The sequence below is a fragment of the Schistocerca nitens genome, chromosome 2 (assembly GCF_023898315.1).
Source record: "Schistocerca nitens isolate TAMUIC-IGC-003100 chromosome 2, iqSchNite1.1, whole genome shotgun sequence".
Lineage (NCBI taxonomy): Eukaryota > Metazoa > Arthropoda > Insecta > Orthoptera > Acrididae > Schistocerca > Schistocerca nitens.
This window is the reverse complement of record NC_064615.1, coordinates 731,617,284-731,643,883: the sequence shown is the minus strand read 5'-3', so window position 1 is coordinate 731,643,883 and position 26,600 is coordinate 731,617,284. Positions and strand designations below refer to the sequence as shown.

At 43.1% G+C, this 26,600-nt stretch overlaps 1 protein-coding gene across 1 annotated transcript in view; it reads left to right on the top strand.

The window, feature by feature from the left end:
- The window catches only part of LOC126235290 (RIB43A-like with coiled-coils protein 2), a 148,209-nt gene that overhangs the window by 47,062 nt on the left and 74,547 nt on the right, over positions 1–26,600 (top strand). The window contains exon 3 of the mRNA XM_049944016.1: positions 19,755–19,915. Coding sequence (XP_049799973.1) covers positions 19,755–19,915 — 161 coding nt within the window. The remainder of the gene's footprint in view (positions 1–19,754; positions 19,916–26,600) is intronic.

Here is a 26,600-nt window from a genome sequence, read left to right as displayed (position 1 = left end):
TCCGGATGAAGGTACAGTACTGATCTTAGCGTAAATTGCGAAGACCTCTTGAGAAATAGTTTGAAGCTTCCGATTAAAAGTTTTGTCAGGTTTTTATTCACATTTGCTTCTTTAGACAGAGAGCTGCGTTTGAAGGGACGATTAAGCTAGGACGAGATAGTTTGTCAGTTGCCCCAGAGCTTATAGGATCTTTTGATACTACTATTATCTTGTCACTATGATCTTCAAGTGATTGCTCTATGGAGTCGGATCTGGAAGAAATATATCCAGTGATCTAGTGGAGATCTTTTTCCGCCTCTTTCGTGACCAGCAGTATACAGACTGCTTCCAGGCTCCACATAAACCACATGCCATAACAACCTGTACCTGGCTACATAGTGCTGTCAGGTCACAAAATGCGTTTATCCCCTATACTACGGAAGACATAACGAGGTAAAGCCGTTTCTGTAATATAAGGGCCAAATGGTAATATTACAGAAGTCTTCCCTTTAAATTAACTACTCGTTTCTACACAGCAAAGATAGAGATGACAGACTAGTTTTTACCGATTATGACTAAAATGACAGGATTGTTTAGTAAAACTGTCTCTACGAAGCAACTGTATCCACCAAAAGAAAAGCCATACAGGAGGTAGAAGGGGCAAGTGTTATAAAAGAAACATTGTTTTCTTTTCCTTTGAGGGCGGATTGTTCGAAGAATAAGAAAATTTGAATATAGTAAGTTACTTGTGGAGGGATGGGTACATGGACATGCAAATCAGAAAAACGTTACATTGTGATTAAGAGGAAGATCTATTTCATCACATCACACAGAAACTGACATCGATTTATAATATGTTATCCATAGATATAAAATTCTTTTGCGCCCAAAACATCGCCTGAGGAAAAGTCGGAGCTTCCACGAAAAACCCTTCAGATCTAAACAAAATCATGTGATAGATATAGTACTAAATATAACTGTTCTCAAGAAATAAAGGAAATTAAAAGAGTTAACAGATGTGTTGGACAGACACAGCGGTTCATTAATAAGCAAACCGCAGAGAGAAAATAAACACAATAAAATATAATACATAATAAGGTAAAATGAAACTTTAGCTTTGCAATAACAAAGTTATGGCCTGAATTTATTTATCTACCCTGCGAAGTTTGGATGCTTTTGAGTCTTTTGCTGGATACATTTCGTTTGAAATCCAAATTAGCTCCTTCCGCAGCCGTACTTTACAAAGCGTTTCTTAGATATATTTTCGATGCATTGAGCATGGATCAAGCTAAAGCCATTGAGGATACAAACGTTCAGTGTACTTCATCACTGAATTCACAAGGCTGCAGTTTACGCCAAACTGGTAATGGACATTTTTTAACACACTGTTGAACACTTTTAAATTAGATCTAACTATGTCAGTCAGACTTTCTGAAGGGGCTCTTAATTGCCCCAAGTCCTCTGCGGACGTTTCATACACATTATGAAATATATAGAGTTCATTCACAACAGAGTCTTGTTGCCTTTAAGTAGTTCCGACACACAATTAAATTTTTTGGCGCATTTATGTGCCAGCTAGTCTGTTAAGTAGCGCACTGCACAGTCCTCCACAGACGCAGGCTGAACCGTAACTCTTAATTCAGCACCGTGCACAAGCTCAGGTGCTTCATGAGCAGCTTCTTTCGAAACATATTTTTCGCAGTCTCCATTCATGCTGACGTTAATTGCCGAAGAGGCCACACAATCGTTGCCTTCCAGCACAGAATAGCCCTCATCGGGCTCACAGTTTGCTGATTCAACAGGCTTCATTAGTGACGCTACCACTATGTGCTGCAAGTTTCTGCGGAATTCCTGGCAGCTGGGATTCCTGTTGACACCTGACCGTTGGCGGATTACTGAAAATACATTTTCTATGGGGTCTTGGTTCCCCCGCGATATTAAGAATAACTCATAGCCATCGCTTTTCGTGTCGTTCCACACCATTAACAAAGCACGAATTGTGTGTTGAAGGCCCGTATAACATGGAGGAATCTCAGTTTTTCTGGGGAGGGTTAACGACCCTCCATGTTTTAAACCAATCCAGGGAGTCCTGTAGATAATCCTCTAACCAACTTTTTTGAGTACTTAGAGCACAGGCGAATGGTTTCGAATCATAGAGGGTCTTGCTATTCATTGGATTGAACAAATTGTTCAGTCTTGCTAGAAAGGAAGCTGTATTCAGTGCTGTTTTGCTCTGAAGCTCCGACATAGAATATGCTGATAGAATAGCGACCGAGATGGAATGACTGAACACTTCTGTTGCAAGTTGAACACTCATTTTTTCAAAATTATTTGGACTGATGTGTTTGTGACTGATAGAGCAGTAAATTCTTGCCTTGCCGCCCTTCCTATCTAGTTGATACTTTTGACAATGTCTTACCAAGACACAATATCATTCGAATCAGTTTGGATATCACTCTCCAGCAAACGGTTTCAAGTGCTTTTCAGGAGATGACACACATCGAACATAACGTATAAAACATTGTTGCGAGAATGATAGAAAGGTTTTTAGATTGTAACACCGAGATCACGCACTAATGAGTGGTTATTGGACCGTTGGTCACAAACAATGCAACGAACCTTTAAACTAACAGTGAAAAGTTTCTCTAATACAACGAGGAGCAGCTGTTTCATTACATCAGATTTGGTCTGTTTACAGGACGTAAAATAGAAAACAGGTAATTTCAATTTTTGGCGCAGCCCACGAACAAGGAACATGAGAGCCTGTGTTGCCATCTTAGACGTACGTCCAAGGCTACCAAAATCTTCATAGCCCTCAATGACGTTATACTTAGCGCAGTAGCTGACACACTTCCTCACACTCATTTCGTCGAACACCAATACATAATCTCGGCAACTTTCGACCACTGTCTTCACTTTTCCTACAATATGTTCGAATGGTTTAGTTTCTGTGCCCGCTATAATATCCATTTCACTGACCCATTTCTGAATAATTTTTTTCGAAGGTAGTTTCATTCCAGCTTCTCTTCTTAAGTGGTCATAAGCGGCAGAACTTTTATACAATAAACTCAACGACAGCCGTCTCTCCGCCTCTGTCCAAGGAGTGAAAGGCCTGAAAACAATAAATGCGACCGTTTAATTCAGTTATTAAGAAAGTTGACGCAAGTTAATGTATTTGACGTCATCGGAGGACGTTACTTACTTGTGTAGAAGCTGCATACCAAATAATTTTCCACATTTTGGAGACATATGCTTAACAGCCTCTGTTGCCACAGCTTTTAGATCAGGCTTCTTCGTGGCATGATATCGCATTCTCTACAGTTTTTTTCCTCTGATTTGCCAATTTTAACTTTTGCTCATTAATTCTTTGTGCCAGCTTTCGTTTTCTTCGTGTTAAATCTGTTGGCACCGACGTATCTGGCGCACTATGGACTGGCTCACGGGCAGGTGGTGAACAGCTTCCTTCTTGGTGCATTTCGTAATCGCTGTGTTGTCTCCTGTTGTCTTCGTTTTCTACATCTGCAGGCTCTTCCAGAGGTTCTGGATTTGGCACAGCGTTACATACTTGTTTTGTTTTCAACTCATTCATAAAAGTACTGTCAGTGAAGTGAAGAGAACATAGGAATTTAAGTACTGCAAGTCAAACAATGAATAGTTCCCACTGCACAGAATGCACTCTTGACGCCTGTAATGTAAAGGTGCATTAGTAAGGCGAAATCGCATCTGGCTAACTAAATGAAACTGAGAGATTAATAGATGAAAGTGCTTGGAAATTACGGAGTCTAGATATGGTTATTCATCAGCACCCTAGTAACTACATTTCACTTTTTAATGCTTTGTAAGATGCACCAATGTTTTAAAGAAATCGCTTTGCTGTAAGAAAGGAAAATATTTTTCGAAATGGGGGACTGAAAGAGAGTTCCCTTCGGGTAGTAAGTAAAGAAGTTGTTTAGGAAGAAACAACGGGACAGTATGTTAGTGAATGTGCGTGAAAACAATTAAATGAAGTTGAACGATAAATGAAAGATATATGGCTCTTGAATGACACATTATCATACAGCACCCATGAGGAATGTGCAAAAAAGGGAGAAGCATGAAATGCTAAATGTTTCGCTAAGTTTATAAATGCTATTCACAGTGTCTAATTGGACCTGGAATTAAACGTAACATACAAAATAACACCTAGGAGCGACAATTACAGGATGAGTAAACGGAATTATGCAAGTTTTGTTGGGGTTATTGATAATGGGAGGCATTGGTTCATTGATAGCATGCAAAAGACTGCAGCTTGTCCGCAAAACAAAGAATTTTCAGAACTTTTATGAAACATTACTCTGTCTACAAAATTACTTAAATACTCTTATCACTTAATTGATGGCACAGGATACCCTTGCTTCTACCATTATGGTCTCCTTCCATTCAATTAAGAAGTAGTGCAGGGAAAGCACGACTGTTTATATGGCATTCTTTGTATTGCGAGAAACGTAATTATATCCTCATGATCCTTACGCGAAAGATATGGAGGCAACAAGAGATTTTCAGATTCATTACTGAAAATTAAGAGAGATCTTACCAAGGTTAGAGTGAGTATCCAAACCATTTTCTTCTGATTACATTACAAGGATGGTTTGGTAAGTGTGGTAAATTTCATGAAGAATGGAACATTTTTGTTGAGCCTGCATGACTGGTAATTTTGATTATTCAAAGTGTCATACAAACAGTTTCAATAAAGTCAAGCATCCAGTTCATTGTTGAAATCCCATCTGAATTGTTCAGTCTATCGACTACGACTGCAGATGGAGAGATCAGAGTTTTGTGCTGTTATTAAACATGTTGATTTGAAGGATTGGACTGCCGCACAAATCAGAACTGAACTGGATTAAGTTTACGTGAAATCTGTTCCATCACTGAAGACTCTTTACTTTTGGTTTAATGAATTTAAACTTGGTCGGCAAGCACCGAGGACGAAGCGTGTTGTGACTGTCCAACTGAGGTAATCACAAAGAAATCCAGGATATGGTAATGCAAGACCACCAAATAAAATCTCTTGAGATTTATGAAACTGTCGGCATATCAAGTGAGCGACAGCATAATATTCTGCACAGAGATTTGACTATTAAGGAGCTGTGGTGCCACGATTGCTCACAATCTACCAATAGCGTATCCAGCACAACACTTCAACACAATGTCTGACAATGTTTAATCAGATCCGTAAGTTTTTTTGCGGCGATTTGTGATTGTCAGTGAAACCTGGATCCATCGTTATACACCAGAGTAAAACGGCAGTCAAAACAATTGACAAATGCTGGTGAAAGAGCTCGGAAGAAGGCCAAGATCATTTTATACCTTATAAGGTGATGGCCATTGTTTTTTGGGATTCCCTTGGAGTAATCCAAGTAGATTACTTCGAAAAATGTAGAACCATAACTGGACCCTTGACCCTTGTTGACCATTGCCGGGTTACTTGAGCTTGCGTTGGCTGAAAAAAGAGCAAGATTGATTCGCAAAGAAGGGCTCTTTCACCAGAATAATGCCCCACCCCACACATCATCGATAACAATGGCGAAAAGATTAATGTGTTTCCGAGTGCTCGGCGAATTTCTACTTTCGAAAAGCATGGATTAAAGAATAAGCACTAAATTTTGCTTGAAATATGGAATACATTGCGGCACTGCATTCGAAATGTTGACTGCGTCTTTCTGCGAATCTGCTATGAGTGAGACAAGTCTTTGCAAATCGTATAAACGTTACAAATAGGATGGAGAAGAAGTTGGAGACGACGACTGCTCTAGGTGCCCTAGCACATCTATTATTGACGAGGATCTGGAAAAAATAAAGAATATGGTTCTAAAAAGGTTGTTGATGATGTTGGCATACTCTTTGAACCTCCACAAGCAATTTCTTCGGATGTTTTGAGCATGAAACCTGTAGCAGTAAAGTGTGTTCCGAAACTTGAATTTCGACCATAAACGACGTCGCGTAGACATCGCTTAGGAATTGCTGAATGGAGTTAAGAGCAATCCAGAACTTTTAAAGAAGGTTACAACAGATGACGGAACATGGGTATACGGCTATGACGTCGTAAACAAGGCCCAATCGTCCCAATGGAAACTGCCTGAAGAGTGAAGACCGAAAAAAAATTTAGAAGTCTGATCACATGCGAATGTTCTTCTCACTGTTTCCTTTGATTACAGTGGAATAGTGCATCACGAGATCTTGTCTCGCAGTCGTAATGTAAATAAGGAATACTACCTGGAATCTATGCGCTGTTTTCGTCAAGCAATCCGAAGAAAACCATCAGAATTGTGGCTAAAACACAGGTCGAAATTGCATCACGGTAACAATCGCGCTCACACTTCAATGCTTGTTCGAGATTTTTTGGCGAAAAACAAAACTGTTACGACGTCTCAGCCACTGTATTCGCCAGCAAGGCCCTTGCGACTTCTTTCTATTCCTGACGCTGAAGAGAATAATGAAAGGACGTCGTTTGTCACCGTTGATGAGATAAAAACAGAATCGCTGAAGGAGCTGAACACCATAACTATAAGTAAGTTCCAGAAGTCCTTCCAAGATTGGAGAAAGCGCTGCCTGACTAGTGTATTATATCTTAGGGGGAATACTTTGAAGGAGACAAAGTAGATGTTGATGAATAAATCAGGATTCTTAAAAAAATTCCCATTACTTTTTCATCGCACCTCGTAAATCCCTCAAAGGAGGCTATTTCGAAAAGTAAGTTGAAGTGTTTGTGACACAAAACGCTTTTCTTATTTTCTTACCAGACTTATCAGACCTCCTTTGTACATTCACGTCGCAAATTATCGCATAATCTGCGAAAAGTGTAAGGTTGCAACTGATGTTTTCTGGTAATTTGTTACTGTAAGACATGAATAATTTTGATCCTATTACACTTCCCTTGAAAAATGACGAACGAGTTTTTCCTTTAGGCACCTACGATTAAAATTTTCTCTGTACACTAGCCATGTCAGAAACTTTCACTAATGCCGAGGGTCTATTTTAAATTAAACTGTGTTGTGTGATCGTGATGACTCCTACAGAGCACTGACGAGGGCTGCACTGTAGCCGAAATCCAGATCTGCGTTAAAAGATACATATATACGACCGATGCTGAGCACCTTCCTATCCTTATCGAGAATTGTTTCTCAGGTAATATAAAAAAATGCTGTTGCTCATGTATGACATGCTACAATGAACGTACGAAGCCGCATAAGCAGCCATTCTTTCCACGCTCTATCCGTGAGCGGAAAGAACAGTTAATAGTACAACAAATCGTTAACGACGTTAGTATGATACAGTGTATAGGTAACGATAACGTTAAGTATGTAGCTGCAGCTCCGTTATAATTTCCTGCTGAACATCATATAATTACTTTCAGCGCTGATGTGAAGACATTAATCTGCAGTCAGTGTAGAAAGCTCTTTTAAAATGTAAATTTTTTGTGTTGAGAACTCTAGGGCTTGCACTATTTTACACACAGACCCTTCATCAGTAAAAACGACTTTTTTGATCCCACTTAACTTCATCAACTCGACCTCATATTTTCATGGGGAAAAAAACAAAAAACAACAATCCCAGCAATCGACCTCACGCAAAAATTTGAGCCATTATGCAGATACAATGTAGTTATGGCCTTCTTATTCCTTTACTTTACTTCTATTTATTCCTTTACTTGTAGTGTGGAACATTGCTTGTTGTCAGAGTTCACGATTCTAGGTCAACTGGAAGTATGTTACAGATTTTCAAGAGTAAGTTTGCGAGTAACAAAATTTGTGACATAAATAGTCGTATCTTTTGATTGCGTTGACTTAGATGTTCAAATATTTTGCACTGCCTTGGCACGGTACATAAATTTCGACTCGATATCTTATCACGATCTTTAGAAAACAGAATCTGAAGACTGACAGACAGACAAGAAATGACAAAACAAATATTTTTGTTGTGTGATATAATTATAATTTCACAATTTTCGGCCTTTTTCTTTTGCTTGTACTATGAACCCTTGCATCATATCAAATTTTATGATTCTAGTCAAGTTTTGACGAGTGACCTATGGCGTAAAAATTTCTTTTATATAAACTGCCGTATCTTTTGCTTGCGTTGACGCAGTAGCTCAATTTTTTTACATAACGAAGGGAACGTATACCGTAGTGTGACATAAATTTCCACTAATTATCTCTACCCATTCTGAAGAAAAACGTGTTTTAAGGCTCAGACAGACGGACGAGAAAGTGAGACTACATGCGTTCCGTTTCAACCGATTTAGGGACGGAATCCTAAAAAGTATTAAGATTGTAAAGGTTGTGTATCTGTTGGGGTAGTGCAAGACAGAATGGATTCTCACTGTGCAGCTGATACGAAACTCCCTGGCAGTGTAGAGTCTCGGTGTGGCACACAGTTTTAATCTGCCAGTGAGTTTTAGCACAAGACAGATACTCATTCTCAAAGCAACAACAGCTAAAGTAATACAATTTGTTTAAAGGTACCTTTTCTCATCTTTCACAGGGAAAGGAAAGAATTTCATTGCCGTGTCTTTCCGGTTGGATCCGCACCCCTTATACGCACAATTTCTTCTGACATGAGGCACCACAGATTCCCAAAAACACTTCCGAAAATACTCGGTAGCGATAACGTAACCTTCTGCAGCGACTGAATGTCTCAGAACAACTGAATGTAGAGGTGGCAAAAAATAACGTAACTGATAGAAATAACCGGTTACTGAGAAGTAACGGTTACTGCGATAACCGTTCCTCTGATTCTGGCAGTTATTTCAGTAACTGTCTAGTGTCAACAGTGCCTCGCGCCATCTGTTGACCAAAGATCGTACTGCGCAATTGGAAGGCGTTCTATATAGGCCATGGGAATAACTGTGAGACTGCGCGCCATCCTTTGATAAGAACTGTGTACCATTTTGTGGACCTTCGTTACTTTTAGCACAAAAAATTAAATAAAGTTAATGTCCGAGCGGTGGCTGATAGGAGCTGCAGTACTGGCATTAACAAGTACAGTCGATCCCTTGAGCCACCGCCTTATGTATTAATTTAGCTTGGACGGGTAGTACAAGGAGAGTTACCATAAGGAATTCGAGCGACTATGGAAATAACTGTCAGAGATCTGTATTCTCCTCTGGCAGTTATCGTTATTGGCCCACGGTTCTCGTTCTTTGGCAGTTATCGGGCTACCACTACAGGTAACCTGGAAGTTGGTAACGGAATAACTGCGTTCCTGACACAGTGACTCCAGTCTTAGACTCCGGTGATATTTCCAGAAAGAATAGTTACTGGAGCGAACAAATACTTTCATACTTCGGAAATAGCCGCTGGTCATTGCGAATGATGTCAGAAAGTATAACATAATACATTTGAATATAATAATTATTATCCTCATCATTTGTCAGGAGATTGTCTAAATACGTCCGGCCGAAGTGGCCATGCGGTTCTAAGCGCTGCAGTCTGGAACCGCGAGGCCGCTACGGTCGCAGGTTCGAATCCCGCCTCGGGCATGGATGTGTGCAATGTCCTTAGGTTAGTTAGGTTTAACTAGTTCTAAGTGCTAGGGGACTAATGACCTCAGAAGTTGAGTCCCATAGTGCTCAGAGCCATTTGAACCATTTTTTGTCTAAATATGTGAATATATTACAGTAACTGCTAATATTTATCAGAATTGATACACTTCGAGAATAAAACACAGTTACGCACTTTTAATAAATTTATCATTCACAGAATACCTGATCATGACTGTTGCGACCAAGTGCTGTCAAAACTGAAATACAGCAGAATTTTACTTAAGCTGGTCTATCAGTCTCTGTTAAGATATTCATCTAAAGAGTAGAAGTAGGGGTCAATGGAAGCGTCCGATTCCACTGGTCTGCTTTGACGTAAAGATGTTGTGGTGTGTGAATGTTATTACGGCACGGTGTTTATGAGTTGTTTTGTGTGTGTGTGTGGGGGGGGGGGGATGGCCGATCTAGTATGCAGTGCCGGAATTTTCTGGTGGTAATTAATTTTTTTTTCTAGTTGTGAGGTTTTGTGTATTTATGGAGTACTGAATGTGTTTTAATTTATGTAGGGATGTTTGATTTGTGGATTTTTGGGGTTGTGGTTTTGGTTTTATTTTTTGCAGTTCTAGGTGTTGGTTTTTTGGCATCAGTAGTTGTGGTGTACCTATATAGGTCACCGGAAATGACCGATTCCCATTTTCATAGTTGTAGATGTTGTTGTTTTGGTATCGTCATCTGAGGTTACCTATATAGGTCAAGGGAAATGTCTGATTCCAATTTTCGTACTTTTAGTTGTGGGTAATGGTGTTTTGGTATATGGTTGACCTATATTGTTCAAGGGATGTGTCCGATTCCTACAGATTTTGTTGGTGTAGCGGAATGCTTTTCTATATTTATGTCTCCTACATCTAACATCATTCTCACTGTAAATACAGACTTGTTTAGGCGCTTCATCAATTCTGTGGTATGCCCTTCCCAACTGAATTTATTATCGAGTTGTAGTCCCAGAAATGAAACACTGTCAACCTTTTCGATCTGCATGTCTTCATACGTTACAAACATGCTGTAGCTGGAGAAATCGAGCAATTTCCAAATCTCACATAAAACTTTCTGTCGCAGCTGCGAAGATAATATTTCTAATAGCGACCGATAACCTACAAACATATAATATGAAACCTGAAACACTAATAATCGTTCTAACATCAACTAAAATGTACCCGGAGTTAATAAGCTAAGGTTATGACACGATTCATACGACATTCCTGCTATTTCACACTACTCACAGTTATACTGATAACTAAACTGATGGATTCCAACTATGTCGTTATTTAACTGTCGGAGTATTCGGTATTCGCTAGCGAAAAATAACTTGGCAGTTATTAATAACGGCTATCGATAACGGTTATCAAAGAATAACTGGAACTGTGATAACGGTTACTCCAGAATAACCGTTTGGCCCACCTCTAGTGGTGGGGATTTACACTGCCACGGCCATGTGTGCAGTTAACTGCTGCCCGCTGCCCCGGCAGTTTCGCACCCCAGCGCCATCCCGCGTCATCTGACAGAACTGCTGTAACCCCCGTCCCGCACACCTGTTCGCGTCAACATGCCCTTACGCAGGTGGTTGCCTGTCTGAATATCTTTGTCTGTGGCAGAACACAGCATCTCGACACTTTGCCAGAAGATGATGGGTACGAAACTAATTGAAACGTCGAGACAAGACGACGTCACCACTTGGCTCATAACCCGAGAAGAATTCATCAGTGGATTACGCCGAGAAAGACTGCAATCGCATAGGTTTCTTGGGGAATGGCAGCCCACTGTTCACGAGTGCTGGACTGAGGAGAGGTATCGATGTCGGTCGGTGAGGCCTGGCACGAAGTCGCCGTTCCAAAACATCCCAAAGGTGTTCTGTAGAATCCAGGTCAGGACTCTATGCCGGCCAGTCTATTACAGGCTATTACAGGAATGTTATTGTTGTGTAACCACTCTGCCACAGGCCGTGCATTATGAACAGGTGCTCGATCGTGTTGAAAGATGCAATCGCCATCCCCGAATTGTTCTTCAACAGTTGGAAGCAATAAGATGCTTAAAACATCAATGTAGGCCTGTGATGTGATAGTGCCATGCAAAACAACAAGGGTGCAAGGCCCCACCATGAAAATCCCCACCACACCATAACACCACCGCCTCCGAATTTTACTGTTGGCACTACACACGCTGGCAGGTGAAGGTCACCGGTCATTCGCCATACCCACACCCTGCCATCGGATCGCCACATTGTGTACCATGATTCGTCACTCCATACAACGTTTTTCCACTGTTCAGTCGACCTATGTTTACGCTCCTTACACCAAGTGAGGCGTCGTTTGGCATTTACCGGCGTGATGTGCCGCTCGACTATGATATCCAAGTTTTCTCACCTCCCGCCTAACTGTCATAGTACTTGCAGTGGATCCTGATGCAGTTTGGAATTCCTGTGTGATGGTCTGTATAGATGTCTGCCTATTACACATTACGACCCTCTTCAACTGTCGGCGGCCTTGTCAGTCAATAGACGAGGTCGGCCTGTACGCTTTTGTGCTGTATGTGTCCCTTCACGTTTCCACTTCACTATCACATCAGAAACAGTGGACCTAGGTATGCTTAGGAGTGTGGAAATCTCGCGTACAGACGTATGACAGAAGTAACACCCAATCACCTGACCACGTTCGAAGTCCGTGAGTTTCGCGGTGCGCCCCATACTGCTCTCTCACGATGTTTAATGACTAATGAGGTCGCTGATATGGAGTACCTGGCAGTAGGTGGAACACAATGCAACTAATATGAAAAACATATCTTTTTGGGAATATCCGGATACTTTTGATCACATAATGTATGTACAGATGTTAACAAATTTCTTTCTTTCATAAACGCTTTTCTTGCTGTTGCCTGTCTGTATTTTAAATCTTCCCTATGCGGTCTCATAAGTTATTTTACTGCCCAGTTAGCTAAACTCATCGACTACTTCTAATGTCTCGTTTCCTAAACTAATTCTGTCAGCATCACCTGATTTATTTCGACTACATTCCATTACCCTTGTCTTGCTTTTGTTGATGTTCGTCTTTTATTCTCATTTCAAGACACTGTCCATTCCATGTCCTTTGCTGTCTCTGACAAAATTACAGTATCATCGGCAAACCGCAAAGTGTTTATTTCCTCTCGCCGAACTTTAATTCCTATTGCTTTAATTTCTTTATTAGTTGCTTAGTATACAGACTGAATGACGTCGGGGAGAATCTGCAACTCTGTCTCATTCCCTTCTCAACCATTGCTTCGGTCTCATGAGCTTCGACTCCTGTAACTGTTGTCCGGTTTCTATACAAGTCATAAATAGCCTTCCGCTTCCTGTATTTTACTCTTGCTATCTTCAGAATTTCAAAGAGAGTATTCCAGTCAACATTGTCAAAAACTTTCTCTAAACCTACAAATGCATGGGACTGCCTTTTTTTCAGTCTATTTTCTAAGATAAGCTGTACGGTCAGGATTCTCTCGCGTATTCCCACATTTCTCCGGAAAACCAACCGGTCTTCTCCGAGATCGGCCTGTACAGTCCTATCAGTTTTTGGTAAAGAATTCTTGCCAGCATTTTGCAACCAAGACTTACTAATCTGACAAATGGATAATAATCACACCTTTCAGCATCTTCTTTCTTTTACGTTCTTTTTGTAGTTTGAGCATATTTCGCCTGTCTCACATATCTCGTATATAAGATGGAATAGTTTTCGCAATCATTATAATGGAATTTCGTCTACTCCCGGGGTGTTGTTTCGACTTAAGTCCCTCAGTTCTCTTTTAAGTTCTTCTCGAGGTATTAAGTTTTGCAGCTCGTCCACTTCTATTTACTCTTACTTTCGATAGTATTGTATTCATGTTTCTATTTTTTGTGTAGACCTTACTTGTGTGTATTCCTTCCATCTTTCAGCTTTCCCTTCTTTGCTTAGTACTGGCTTGCCATTTGAACCCACAACATTCATATACACTCCTGGAAATGGAAAAAAGAACACATTGACACCGGTGTGTCAGACCCACCATACTTGCTCCGGACACTGCGAGAGGGCTGTACAAGCAATGATCACACGCACGACACAGCGGACACACCAGGAACCGCGGTGTTGGCCGTCGAATGGCGCTAGCTGCGCAGCATTTGTGCACCGCCGCCGTCAGTGTCAGCCAGTTTGCCGTGGCATACGGAGCTCCATCGCAGTCTTTAACACTGGTAGCATGCCGCGACAGCGTGGACGTGAACCGTATGTGCAGTTGACGGACTTTGAGCGAGGGCGTATAGTGGGCATGCGGGAGGCCGGGTGGACGTACCGCCGAATTGCTCAACACGTGGGGCGTGAGGTCTCCACAGTACATCGATGTTGTCGCCAGTGGTCGGCGGAAGGTGCACGTGCCCGTCGACCTGGGACCGGACCGCAGCGACGCACGGATGCACGCCAAGACCGTAGGATCCTACGCAGTGCCGTAGGGGACCGCACCGCCACTTCCCAGCAAATTAGGGACACTGTTGCTCCTGGGGTATCGGCGAGGACCATTCGCAACCGTCTCCATGAAGCTGGGCTACGGTCCCGCACACCGTTAGGCCGTCTTCCGCTCACGCCCCAACATCGTGCAGCCCGCCTCCAGTGGTGTCGCGACAGGCGTGAATGGAGGGACGAATGGAGACGTGTCGTCTTCAGCGATGAGATTCGCTTCTGCCTTGGTGCCAATGATGGTCGGATGTGTGTTTGGCGCCGTGCAGGTGAGCGCCACAATCAGGACTGCATACGACCGAGGCACACAGGGCCAACACCCAGCATCATGGTGTGGGGAGCGATCTCCTACACTGGCCGTACACCACTGGTGATCGTCGAGGGGACACTGAATAGTGCACGGTACATCCAAACCGTCATCGAACCCATCGTTCTACCATTCCTAGACCGGCAAGGGAACTTGCTGTTCCAACAGGACAATGCACGTCCGCATGTATCCCGTGCCACCCAACGTTCTCTAGAATGTGTAAGTCAACTACCCTGGCCAGCAAGATCTCCGGATCTGTCCCCCATTGAGCATGTTTGGGACTGGATGAAGCGTCGTCTCACGCGGTCTGCACGTCCAGCACGAACGCTGGTCCAACTGAGGCGCCAGGTGGAAATGGCATGGCAAGCCGTTCCACAGGACTACATCCAGCATCTCTACGATCGTCTCCATGGGAGAATAGTAGCCTGCATTGCTGCGAAAGGTGGATATACACTGTACTAGTGCCGACATTGTGCACGCTCTGTTGCCTGTGTCTATGTGCCTGTGGTTCTGTCAGTGTGATCATGTAATGTATCTGACCCCAGGAATGTGTCAATAAAGTTTCCCCTTCCCGGAACAATGAATTCACGGTGTTCTTATTTCAATTTCCAGGAGTGTAGTTGCTTTTCTTTTCTTCGAAGATATCTTTTATTTTCCTACAGCCGACATCTGTCTTTCCCAGAGAAATGCACGCTTCTGAAGCTTTGGATTTATCCTATAGCCATTCCTGCTTTATCACTTTGCACTTCCTGCACGTCCTGTTTTTAAGCTTATGTATCCCCTTCCGAGTGCTTCATTTTCACCATTATTATATTTTTTCCTTCTATCAGTTAAATTCAATATCTTCTGTGACATCCAAGAATTTCTACTAGGCCTTGTCTTTTTGGCTATTTGATCCCCTGTTGTCATCACTATTTCAGCTCAGCAAGCCACCCATTCGTCTTCTGCTGTATTCTCTTTCACCCCTTTCCCCCAGTCCACATTCCCCTGGTTGTTTTCCTTCTCTTCCTTTTCCTTCTACCGACTTCCAGTCCCCCATCAGAATGAAATTTTTCTATCTCTTAACTATCTGAATAAATTATTTTACGTAATGATACACTCTTTTGATCTCTACATCATCTAGAGTGCTAGTTTCCATACAGATTTGTATTACTGTGGGGGGGGGGGGGTGTTGGCTTCATGTCTGTCTTGGCTACGATAATGCGTGCACCATGTTATGCACAGTATTTTATCCGCATTACCGTTTCCTAATTCATTATTAAACCGACATTTCCCGGACTCGATTATGTGTTGATAACTCTGTACTCACCTGACCAGATATCTTTTTCAGTCTGCCACTGTTTTTAGATGTTTTCCACTACATTTATCTTCAGCTTATTCACTTCTATTTTCAAAGTCTCTATCCTACGTGCCCGATTAAGGGATCTGACATTCCATGCTCCAACCCGTAAAATTCAATCGGTTTTTTTCTGATGACAACATCTTTCTGAGTAATACCTGCCCAAAGATACAGATTTTACAGTCATCTGCAGAGTTTTCTTCCACTGTTTTAGCTTCATAAATGTAGCACATCCTATAAAATAACTGACCTCGTTACATTAACCAACATCACCTTGCTATGTTAGTACTGCGAACTGGCGAAAGCAAGAGAAAAGTATACGTGGTATACACTACTGGCCATTAAAAATGCTACACCACGAAGATGACGTGCTACAGACGCGAAATTTAACCGACAGGAAGAAGATGCTGCGATATGCAAATGATTAGCTTTTCAGAGCATTCACACAAGGTTGGCGCCGGTGGCGACACCTACAGCGTGCTGACACGAGGAAAGTTTCCAACCGATTTCTCATACACAAACAGCAGTTGATCGGCGTTGCCTGGTGAAACGTTGTTGTGGTGCTCGTGTAAGGAGGAGAAATGCGTACCATCACGTTTCCAGCTTTGATAAAGGTCGGATTGTAGCCAATCGCGATTGCGGTTTATCGTATCGTGTCATTGCTGCTCGCGTTGGTCGAGATCTAATGACTGTTAGCAGGATATGGAGTCGGTGGGTTCAGGAGGGTAATACGGAACGCCGTCCTGGATCCCAACGGCCTCGTATCACAAGCAGTTGAGATGACAGGCATCTTATCCGTATGGCTGTAACGGATCGTGCAGCCACGTCTCGATCCCTGAGTCAACACATGGGGACGTTTTCAAGACAACAACCATCTGCACGAACAGTTCGACGACGTTTGCAGCAGCATGAACTATCACCTCGGAGATCATGGCTGCGGTTACTCTTGACGCGGCACCACACACAGGAGCGCCTGCGATGGTGTACTCAACGACGAACCTGGGTGCGCGAATGGCAAAACGTCATTTTTTCGGAGGAATCCAGGTTCTGTTTACGGCATCATGATGGTCGCATTCGTGTCTGGCGACATTGCGGTGAACGCACCTTGGAAACGTGTATTCGTCATCGCCATACTGGCGTATCACCAGGCGTGATGGTATGGGGTGCCATTGGTTACACGTTTCGGTCATCTCTTGTTCGCATTGACGGCACTTTGAACAGTGGACGTTACAGTTCAGATGTGTTATGACCCGTGGTTCTACCCATCATTCGATCCCTGCGAAACCCTACATTTCAGCAGCATAATGCACGACCGCATGTTGCAGGTCCTCTACGGGCCTTTCTGGATACAGAAAATGTTCGACTGCTGCCCTGGCCAGCACATTCTCCTGATCTCCCACCAGTTGAAAACGTCTGGTCAATGGTGGCCGAGCAACTGGCTCGTCACAATACGCCAGTCACTACTCTTGATGAACTGTGGTATTGTGTTGAAGCTGCATGGGCAGCTGTACCTGTACACGCCATCCAAGCTCTGTTTCATTCAGTGCCCAGGTGTATCAGGCCGTTGTTACGGCCAAAGGCGCTTGTTCTGGGTACTGATTTCTCAGGATCTATGCACCCAAATTGCGTGAAAATGTTATCATATGTCAGTTCTAGTATAATATATTTCTCCAATGAATACCCGTTTATTATCTGCATTTATTCTTGGTGTAGCAGTTTTAATGGCCAGTATTGTATTTACTAGAATATGCAGTTCTAGCGTATTACTTAATGACGGTGGTATGATGTTGGGTAAAATATTCCGGAGGTAAAATAGTCCTCCATTTGCCTAATACTGAGTGCCTTGCACTGTAGTGGTAGTTTATATGTAGCGCAAATGTTGTCGTTGCGACTAATGTATGTATCTGAACTCTACTTTGGCCGTGTACTGCTGTGTGTACACTAGTAAAGCAAGTAGAGTTCCAACGTTGCGGTCCTAGATAGTCCAACTGGGCCTGCCGCGTCATCCTCTGCCACTTAGGTCGTCGGGGCCATCAGGTGCAGCAGGGGCTGGTGGGGAGCACACCGCTCTCTCGGTCGTTGTCGGGTTTCTTGTTCTCAGAGCCGTTACTGATCGGTCGAGTAATTTCTCCGCTGGCATCACGAGGCTCAGTGCTCCTGGTTCCAGTCCTCCCACCAAGGAAAAAATCCCTGGCAGTACCGGAAATCGAAGCCGGATCACCCGCGTAGCAGTCATCTGCGCTGACCACTCAGCATCGTAGGCGGACTGCATGGATGCTACTACTTCCTTAAAAAAATTAGCTGTCTACAGATTTGTCTCCCTTGAGATGGAAAACGGCGAGAAATGTTAATGCCACTGGTTAAAATCTGTCTGAATCATGAAAATTTTTTGTCGATTGTCCTTGTGACCTAGACAGCTAACAGTAATACTTATTACAGTCCGTTGAATAAACTGAAGGTCTGATTTCTACCCTAACACTCAAATACGAAATTTTTTATTTGCACTTTAGAGTATTTTGTTATTTATTTCGGTCAACTGGAGCTTAATAGCTTTCATTCACATTCCGGTAATAGCACACACTGTTTTTCTTTTAAACATTGAATACTGTTATGGAAATATATCTCGGCAAACTATTTCAATCGCAAATATAACACTTCTTAATTTTTGTACGATTTATCATTTAGATATTGGGTCTACAACTTTGCTTCAGCCGTTTTGTAAAAGACGGCAGTAGCGGCATGTGGGGATCGGGTGGTTGGTCATAGGTGCAATACAATAAGCTTAGGCATCCGCAAACATAATGCCACAAAAATATTAGTCGATTTGTGATTCGTTCGTCCGCAGCTCGTGGTCGTGCGGTAGCGTTCTCGCTTCCCGCGCCCGGGTTCCCGGGTTCGATTCCCGGCAGGGTCAGAGATTTTCTCTGCCTCGTGATGACTGGGTGTTGTGTGATGTCCTTAGGTTAGTTAGGTTTAAGTAGTTCTAAGTTCTAGGGGACTGATGACCATCGATGTTAAGTCCCATAGTGCTCAGAGCCATTTGAACCATTTTTGTGATTGGTTCAAATGGCTCTGAGGGCTATGGGACTTAACTGCTGAGGTCATCAGTCCCCTAGAACTTAGAACTACTTAAACCTAACTAACCTAAGGACATCACACACATCCATGCCAGAGGCAGGATCCGAACCTGCGACCGTAGCGGTCGCGCGGTTCCAGACTGTAGCGCTAGAACCGCTCGCCACCCCGGCCGGCATTTGTGATTGCATCATAAGGTTATTCCCGATTAAGTACGTCAACTTACGTACCGTCCGGAACCGAGTGACCGCTACGATCGCAGGTTCGAATCCTGCCTCGGGCATGGATGTGTGTTATGTCGTTAGGTTAGTTAGGTTTAAGTAGTTCTAAGTTCTAGGGGACTGATGACCATCGATGTTAAGTCCCATAGTGCTCAGACCCTTTTGAACCAGAACAAGAAATGAGTACAGTGTTGAAAACATCCAACTCAACTTTTAATGATCATTTTGTTTTATTATATTAATGACCGCCGCTGGGGATTTTGCGCAGTCTCGGGCTTCTTCCTGCAGGTGTCAGAGCTCGGATCATCTTCGCGACATCCGTGCAACAGAGGAAAACAAAACAAAAAACACCGGTACACTTTGTAATTTTAAACAATTATTACTATTAAAAATATTTAACATCAACATACAAAAAAAAATGGCTCTGAGCACTATGGGACTTAACTTTTGAGGTCATCAGTCCCCTAGAATTTAGAACTAATTAAACCTAACTAACCTAAGGACATTACACACACCCAAGCCCGAGGCAGGATTCGAACCTGTGACCGTAGCGATCGCGCGGTTCCAGACTGTAGCGCCTAGAACTGCTTTTCCACACCGGCCGGCTTCAGCATACAGTATACTAAATGTTTTACAGTACTGTTCATCGTGTAGGTGGCCAATTCTTCAGTGGTACAGCACGAAAATCTGTATCACTATGCACTGCGCATGTTAAAGGACTTAAATACACCGTGCTCCATAAAATCAAACGAAAAAGACACTGCGAGACAGTAAGTGATCGACGCTTTGGTGGATGTGGCAGGAGCGGCGCAGGCTGAGCGAGGAGATCAACAAGTTCCGCGCCGAGCAGCAGCGGCCCGAGACGCGCCGCGAGTTCGACCTTTACGACCCGGAGGCGCTGAAGAAGGCGCGCCCGCCCTGCGAGGACGACGCCGAGCCCTGCGGACTCGCCTGCGCCCAGAGGTCGGTCCCTCAAAATACGCTAATGGTTAGCGTTTCAGCGCAACCGCACAATGCAGGTAGGGGCTACGCAATCTACTTTCCCCATTTAACACATTATGAAATGGAAACTAATTCCCGTACGAGTACCAAACTTGGTAGCATTAATGTATTGGGTGCATGATTTCCATGCATCACAGTGCCACCGTCCAGTCCCAAATATGGCCACCAGGTGCCGTGATCAGTCATCTGGATTCATAGCCCCATACACTTGACCAGTCGCAGTGCACTTGTTGACGTATCAACATCAGCTTGGACAAATGGAGCAGAGCATTATTGGTGAAAATCCGTTATCAAACCAACAGTAATGCTGCAGCTGCACTTCGAGAACATCGCCGACTGAAAGGACTACGGAAGGGTCCTCTTTCTCCACCTGCTGTGCGGAGCATCATGAAGAAGTTGGAATCTACTGGAGAACTGGGCGTCGCTCCGGGAAGAGGCCGACGACCGTTTGCACCACAGGTGGTTCATGAAAGCGCTGTTGCTATGGCAGACAACGCTGCGTGCAATTCCCGATAGTCAGGCAGTGCGCGTGCTGTAATCACGACAGTTGAACATCCTGCGGTCCACTACACGGAAGGTGCTTCGAACCATTCTCAAATAAGAAACTTCCTGGCAGATTAAAACTGTGTGCCGGACCGAGACTCGAACTCGGGACCTTTGCCATTCGCGCGCAAGTGCTCTACCATCTTTTTTTTAAAAATCTCTTTTGTCCTATGTTGTTCGTTGTATTTGTTCGTGGCGGGCGTCCGATGACACCCGTTCAGGTTGTTCGTTGATCAGTTCACTCAGTTTTTTTATTACAGAGGGTAGCTAAACCCTCTGACCGAACACGCTGAGCTACCGTGCCGGCACCATCTGAGCTACCCAAGCACGATTCACGCCCCGTCCTCACAGCTTTACTTCTCCCAGTATCTCGTCTCCTAGCTTCCAAACTTTACGGGGCGTGAGTCGTGCTTGGGTAGCTCAGATGGTAGAGCACTTGCCCCTGAAAGGCCAAGGTCCCGAGTTCGAGTCTCGGTCCGGCACACAGTTTTAATCTGCCAGGAAGTTTCATATCACATTCCGTTGCAGAGTGAAAATCTAATTTTGGCATTCTCAAATAGTATCTGTACAAGATTCATATCGTACAGCACCTTGCACCACAGGACGCACAACGACGTGTTGACTTCGCTCTCCACTTTCTCGCAAGGATTCACGTTGACGAGGGCTGGTCCTGGACCATCATATGGACAGACGAAGCTCATTTTTCTCTGATGGGTGATTGTGGCGATCTTCACCTCCAGTCACTGTGCATGAAGTTCCTCTGTGTGGTGAGCGTGCCACCGCCAGCTGTAGCTTCACGGCTACGTTCATCATTGGCCCATTCTTTTTTGAACAGGTTGGCACTCAAGGACCAAAGCCGTGCAGTGTCACTGGCCAGCGCTATTACAATATGCTTCGCCAGCATATCATACCCGCCCTGCAGGCGAGAGGTGCATTGAGCTCAACAGTTTGCGTGCAAGATGGGGCCCCACCGCACATCGGTTGTGGAGTTCACCTCCTTCTCCGAAACACATTTGGAAACGATCGAATTATCAACTGATCGTTTCCAAATGCTTGGCCAACACGATCATCTGATCTCACTCCTTGTGATTTCTGGTTGAGGGGTACCTGAAGGACAGGTTTTACAGGGGAGCATTCACACATGTGCTGATCTGAAGCGCAACATATCAAGAGAGATAGCCAGCATACCTACGGACATGCTTCGTTCTGCTGTGCAGAACGCAGTCCTGCGCTTTCAGACTCTTATGGACACTGATGGGCGCCATATTGAGCCCCTTTTGTAGCAGTAATGGTACTGGTATCTAACGGTATTATGTACCGTAGCAGCACATTCAAAGTGTTCAGTTGAAATGATTCTGCATTATTTCCCTTCTCTCCTTGACATCAATGCTACCAGGTTTTGTACTCGTACGTTAATTCGTTTCCGCGTTATAACGTGTGAAATAGGGAAAGTTTAATTATAACCACCGGGTAGATAGAATTTTCAGTGCCAGAAACAAAAGACTGTTGGTACCACTGCCTTTCGCACCGTTTTTTGAGCCTTCCAGAAGCCCCTAAGAGATGTACTACCACAGGAGCCACGCCCTAAGACCATTCCTACACGTAACTAACCCACGTTTCAAGGTGCAGCCCTAGGCTAGTTGCAACCGTTTTGAAAAACGTCACTTGATATTCACAGCTACAAAAATATTGACTGCCATTATTTAAAAACATGTGGTACATATCTGAAATGTTTCCTGGTTGTTTAAATTGTATAATACATTACTGAAAATTTAATATGTTATTAAAAGATGTAGTTTACTACAAGTGGCGATCAAAGAGTTTCCGTTCGAAGGCCGTACAATCCAGAATCGGTTTGCCAACCAGGCAAACTCGCCGTGACTGCTGAGGCAATCATACCCAGGTTGAACATACCAGTTTGGTAGAACAGCGTGTCCTGCTGCGTGACGAAGTCAGTAACTGCCTGCTGCGCGCCCTCATTCGACAGGAATCGTCGACAGTTCAAGGCATTTTTTAAGGGGCTGAAGGCGTGTAATCGCGTGGGGAGAGATCAGCGCTAAAGGGTGGAGGTTCGAGTGTCTCCCACTTGAGTTGGTATAACTTCTGCGTTACGCCATTTGCTATATGAGGACGCACGTTATCATGAAGCAGCAGCATCCCTTGGCGCACCATTCCACAACGGTAGTTTCTGACAAGCATGCTGTCCCATACACATTCTTCATTCTCTGATTGATTTGTACCGATGTTTGTTCTTCGGCAGCTAAGGAAAGAATAACAGCGCGTTGGTCCTATTTGGGCGCATATGGTAACAACTTCGTCATAGTTTATGTTTCCACATTTACCGCACATAAAGGTTCTGCATGGTTTTCAAGGGAATCTCATACTATTATCGCTGAAAAATATTGGCAAGTTCGATAGCGATCACGCACCCTACCCTTAAGTAGACCACAAACGGTCAGTAAGACTTGGGGACTGTAGTGGCCAGGGGAGATGCGACAATTCATCCTCGGGCTCACAAAACTAGTCCTGGACGATGCGAGCTGTGTGCACAGAGAACCTGTCATCTTGGAAGACAGACATTGTACCATTACGGAACAAACATTATACCATCGGATGGTCCTGATCAGTCAAATTGGTTAGATAATCCCTGGCAATAATGCGACCTTGTAGAGTAACCGCGGGACCCATGCAATACCACGATATTGCTGCCTAAATAATCACCAACCGTCGCGATAATTCGTTCTTGGGACGAAGAGGGAGCTCCACATTTTTCTTGGTTGGTGCGCTCCCGGTAGTTAGATGGTCGGATCTATCTTCCTTATCTTCTCATGACCATAGAAAGACTGCCACTCATTTCTCCACTCTTCTCTTAGACCGTAGCTTTCTGGGTCGAGTTGGCCAGTTTACCCAGATTGGTTCAATAGATTTTAGATGGGTCTGTGGTAAGTTGTTGAATATTTTAATGAATTTCTCTGAATCTTTTGAGTTTAGTTCATTCATGTGTTACTGCTCGTCGTAGTCGGAGATCTGGATGGGCGGTATTCGCGATTACTGACTATCACGGTATTGCTGTGGATTTAAAACATCTTGCAATAATCTTCATTGTGTCATTTAGATGGATATCTGTTTTCCTGATACAGCTACTTCTACTCCAAGCAGGAGAACAGTTTTCAGCGATAAGATACACAAATGCTTGTACTATCTTAAGGTGCTCTCATTGGATCACCCGCTAGCACCGTCCAGTTTCCTTAATATATTGTTTCTAGACGTAGCCTTTGTGCTGTTAGCTCTAGATGTTTACTGAATGTCAGGGATCTGTCGAGAGTCACAACCAAATATTTGGGCTTTCGACTACGTCGTATTTTTTGTTGTTACAGATTACATTCAACACTCTGTTTACCATTCTGTTTGTCAGATGGAATGAGCTGACTTGTACTTTCTTTAGGGTTTGGACAATGTCTCCACTTTTTGTAATACTAGTCAATGTTTTGTAGGTCGTTAGTAAGAGTTTTCTCACCTTCTTCGAGCGTGTTTCGTTGAGCTGCTATTGCTAGGTCGTCGGCGTAGCTGAACTTTACATAACCATTGGTGACTATGTTATGGTGTACTAGTTGAATAAAAGTGCGGCCAAAACAGAACCTTGTGGATGATCGTTATTTTGGTATAGGAATTACTTGAAGATGTGACTTTAAGACTAGCTGTTACCCGCAATGCCTTATGAAATACGAGATGTGGCTATAAAATAACGGGACTGTTACTGTAAAACATTTTATTTCAAAAACATACATATTTAGTTATTGCTACCCTCCTCAGCTTACTACCCTCCTTTATCCCCATTGATGGAAACAGTGCTGGAAGCCTTCGTCTGTGACCTACTTGATAACGCATGTCTCTTTTTCTTTCACTCCATCAACGGACTGCAGTCTTGTTCCTTTTAAAGCAGATTTGAACTTGAGGAGTAGATAAAAGTCACATGGTGCTAGGGCAGACGAATAAGGTGCGTGGTCTAACACAGGGGTGCTGTAGTTCGCTAGAAACCGCTTAACAGACAATGCGGTATGAGCCGGTGCGTTGTCTTTGATGCGGAACCCGTGACATGTTCTTCCACAGTTCGTGTCGTTTCTTACTTATTTTCTCACGGAGCTGAGCAAGAACCTCAAGATAGTAATGTTGTTTAATAGTTTGACCTTCAGGTACCGACTGAAGATACACGATTTCATGAATATCGAAAAAAGAACCATAATCGCTTTGAACCTTGATTTGCTCAATCGAACTGTTTTCGCTCTCGATCAAGTTGGGCCTTTGCAGTTCATCGACCGGCACTTAATTTCTGGATCGTAACTGAGAAACCAAGATTCGTCACATGTTATCACTCTTTCCACGAAATTAGGATCATTCTCCATGGTATTCGAAGTGCCAGTACAAAATTTTCATGATCTTATTTTTGTTCGATCGCGAAAATTTTCGGCACCAGTTTCGCACACACTTTTCTCATGTTAAATTGGTTATATAAAATTTGCTTTACGCATTCTCTGTCAGTTCCTACAGTTTCAGCAATTGGTTGAATACTCAACCGACGATCAGATGGAATCAGCTTAATCCGTTTTTGATGTTGATGGCGGGCGTGAGTTATCTTGAAGTCTTCTAGGCTATCTTGAAAACGGTTGAACCACTCAGAAAATCGCGTACGTGTCAGACCGTCTTCTCTATACACTTCTTTCTGTGAAAGGTAGTGTTCAGTAGCAGATTTTTCAAGTTTCATTTGAAATTTCACATCAGTTCGTTGCTTTGTTATGATACTTACCGCTTTTCCGACAAACTGAATAAACAGCTCTTATACAAATAAAGGCTACGGCCACACTGATATATCTACGGACATCAGAGATGCCACATTCGACTGAAAAAGCTTCACGCTTCACAGACATTGATCGTTCATCTTCGGTGCAAGCGTACTTACACTGTGGCAGCATCAGTCGCGTCCATAGAGTATAAATATCTATGGAGAGAGCATTTGGATACGCGAAACGAGAATTCTGCCTGGAAAATCTCCTCAGCTGAAGTCACATGAGTTTGGGACGGCGCATTTTAGCCCGTATAGCGCTTAGCGTCTTCTGGGTGTTATTGCTTCGCTGCTATAGATGTATCACCTTCAGAACTACCGTGAAACTTTGTATACGCTTTTTATAGAAACGCAACAATTTGATACCAGGAACTGAAGTTGGCTTAAAGTTGTGAAGAGCAATGGTATTGTGCTTTTTCGCCGAAGTATCGTAGCTCAAATTCCACTTTATTTACTTTTTTTTGGTAACGAGATAAGGCGTGACAGCCAACAAATTTTTTTAATGTTTTCTATTGCACTTCCTGACATTCTCGAATCTCTATTCTAATTAATTTCGTTACAATGACAATGTAGACGGCGCCGAAGTGTCACGAAAAAACAACACATTTGGAACTGTGAACTGTTACAGTAAATACAGTAAGCGATCTGCTCCCCCTGCGCTTGTCCGTTATTATTATCAATTTCTCTTTATTTACCCTGGTGCTTTTTATAGACAAGTAAAATATCTGTAGTATAATGTAAAGACAGGAAATTAGAACCACGCACTTTTTTGAAATAGTTATTTATTCATTCCATAAACCGGTTTTCGAAGCTTTTCAGGCTCATCTTTGGATCTTGCACAGGAAGTTACATAGCTATTTTAAGCAATATCTATAACATCTTTCGGCAGCTCATCAGAAAAGTGAAACCATCCATTGCGCAAAAAAATAGATAAATAACTAAAAACTAAAAGATCAATGCTTGAATTTTGGAGTTATAGAAGAAGTGACAGCCAACAATATTTTTTATGTTTTCTATTGCACTGATTCACATTGTCGAATCTGTTATAATAAATTACATTACACTGGCACTGTATAGGAAACTGTCTCATGCAGAAATACTTAAATACACATAAGGGTTTGAGAACCTACATAAAGTGGGGGAAATTAATCAGACTGTCATGTGTAAATTTTATCTGCTTATGAACATAGCACGAACATGTAAACATACACTGAGTGGCAGTTTCCTTAAACACACGTGCAGAGTTATCCAGCACTTGTCTCG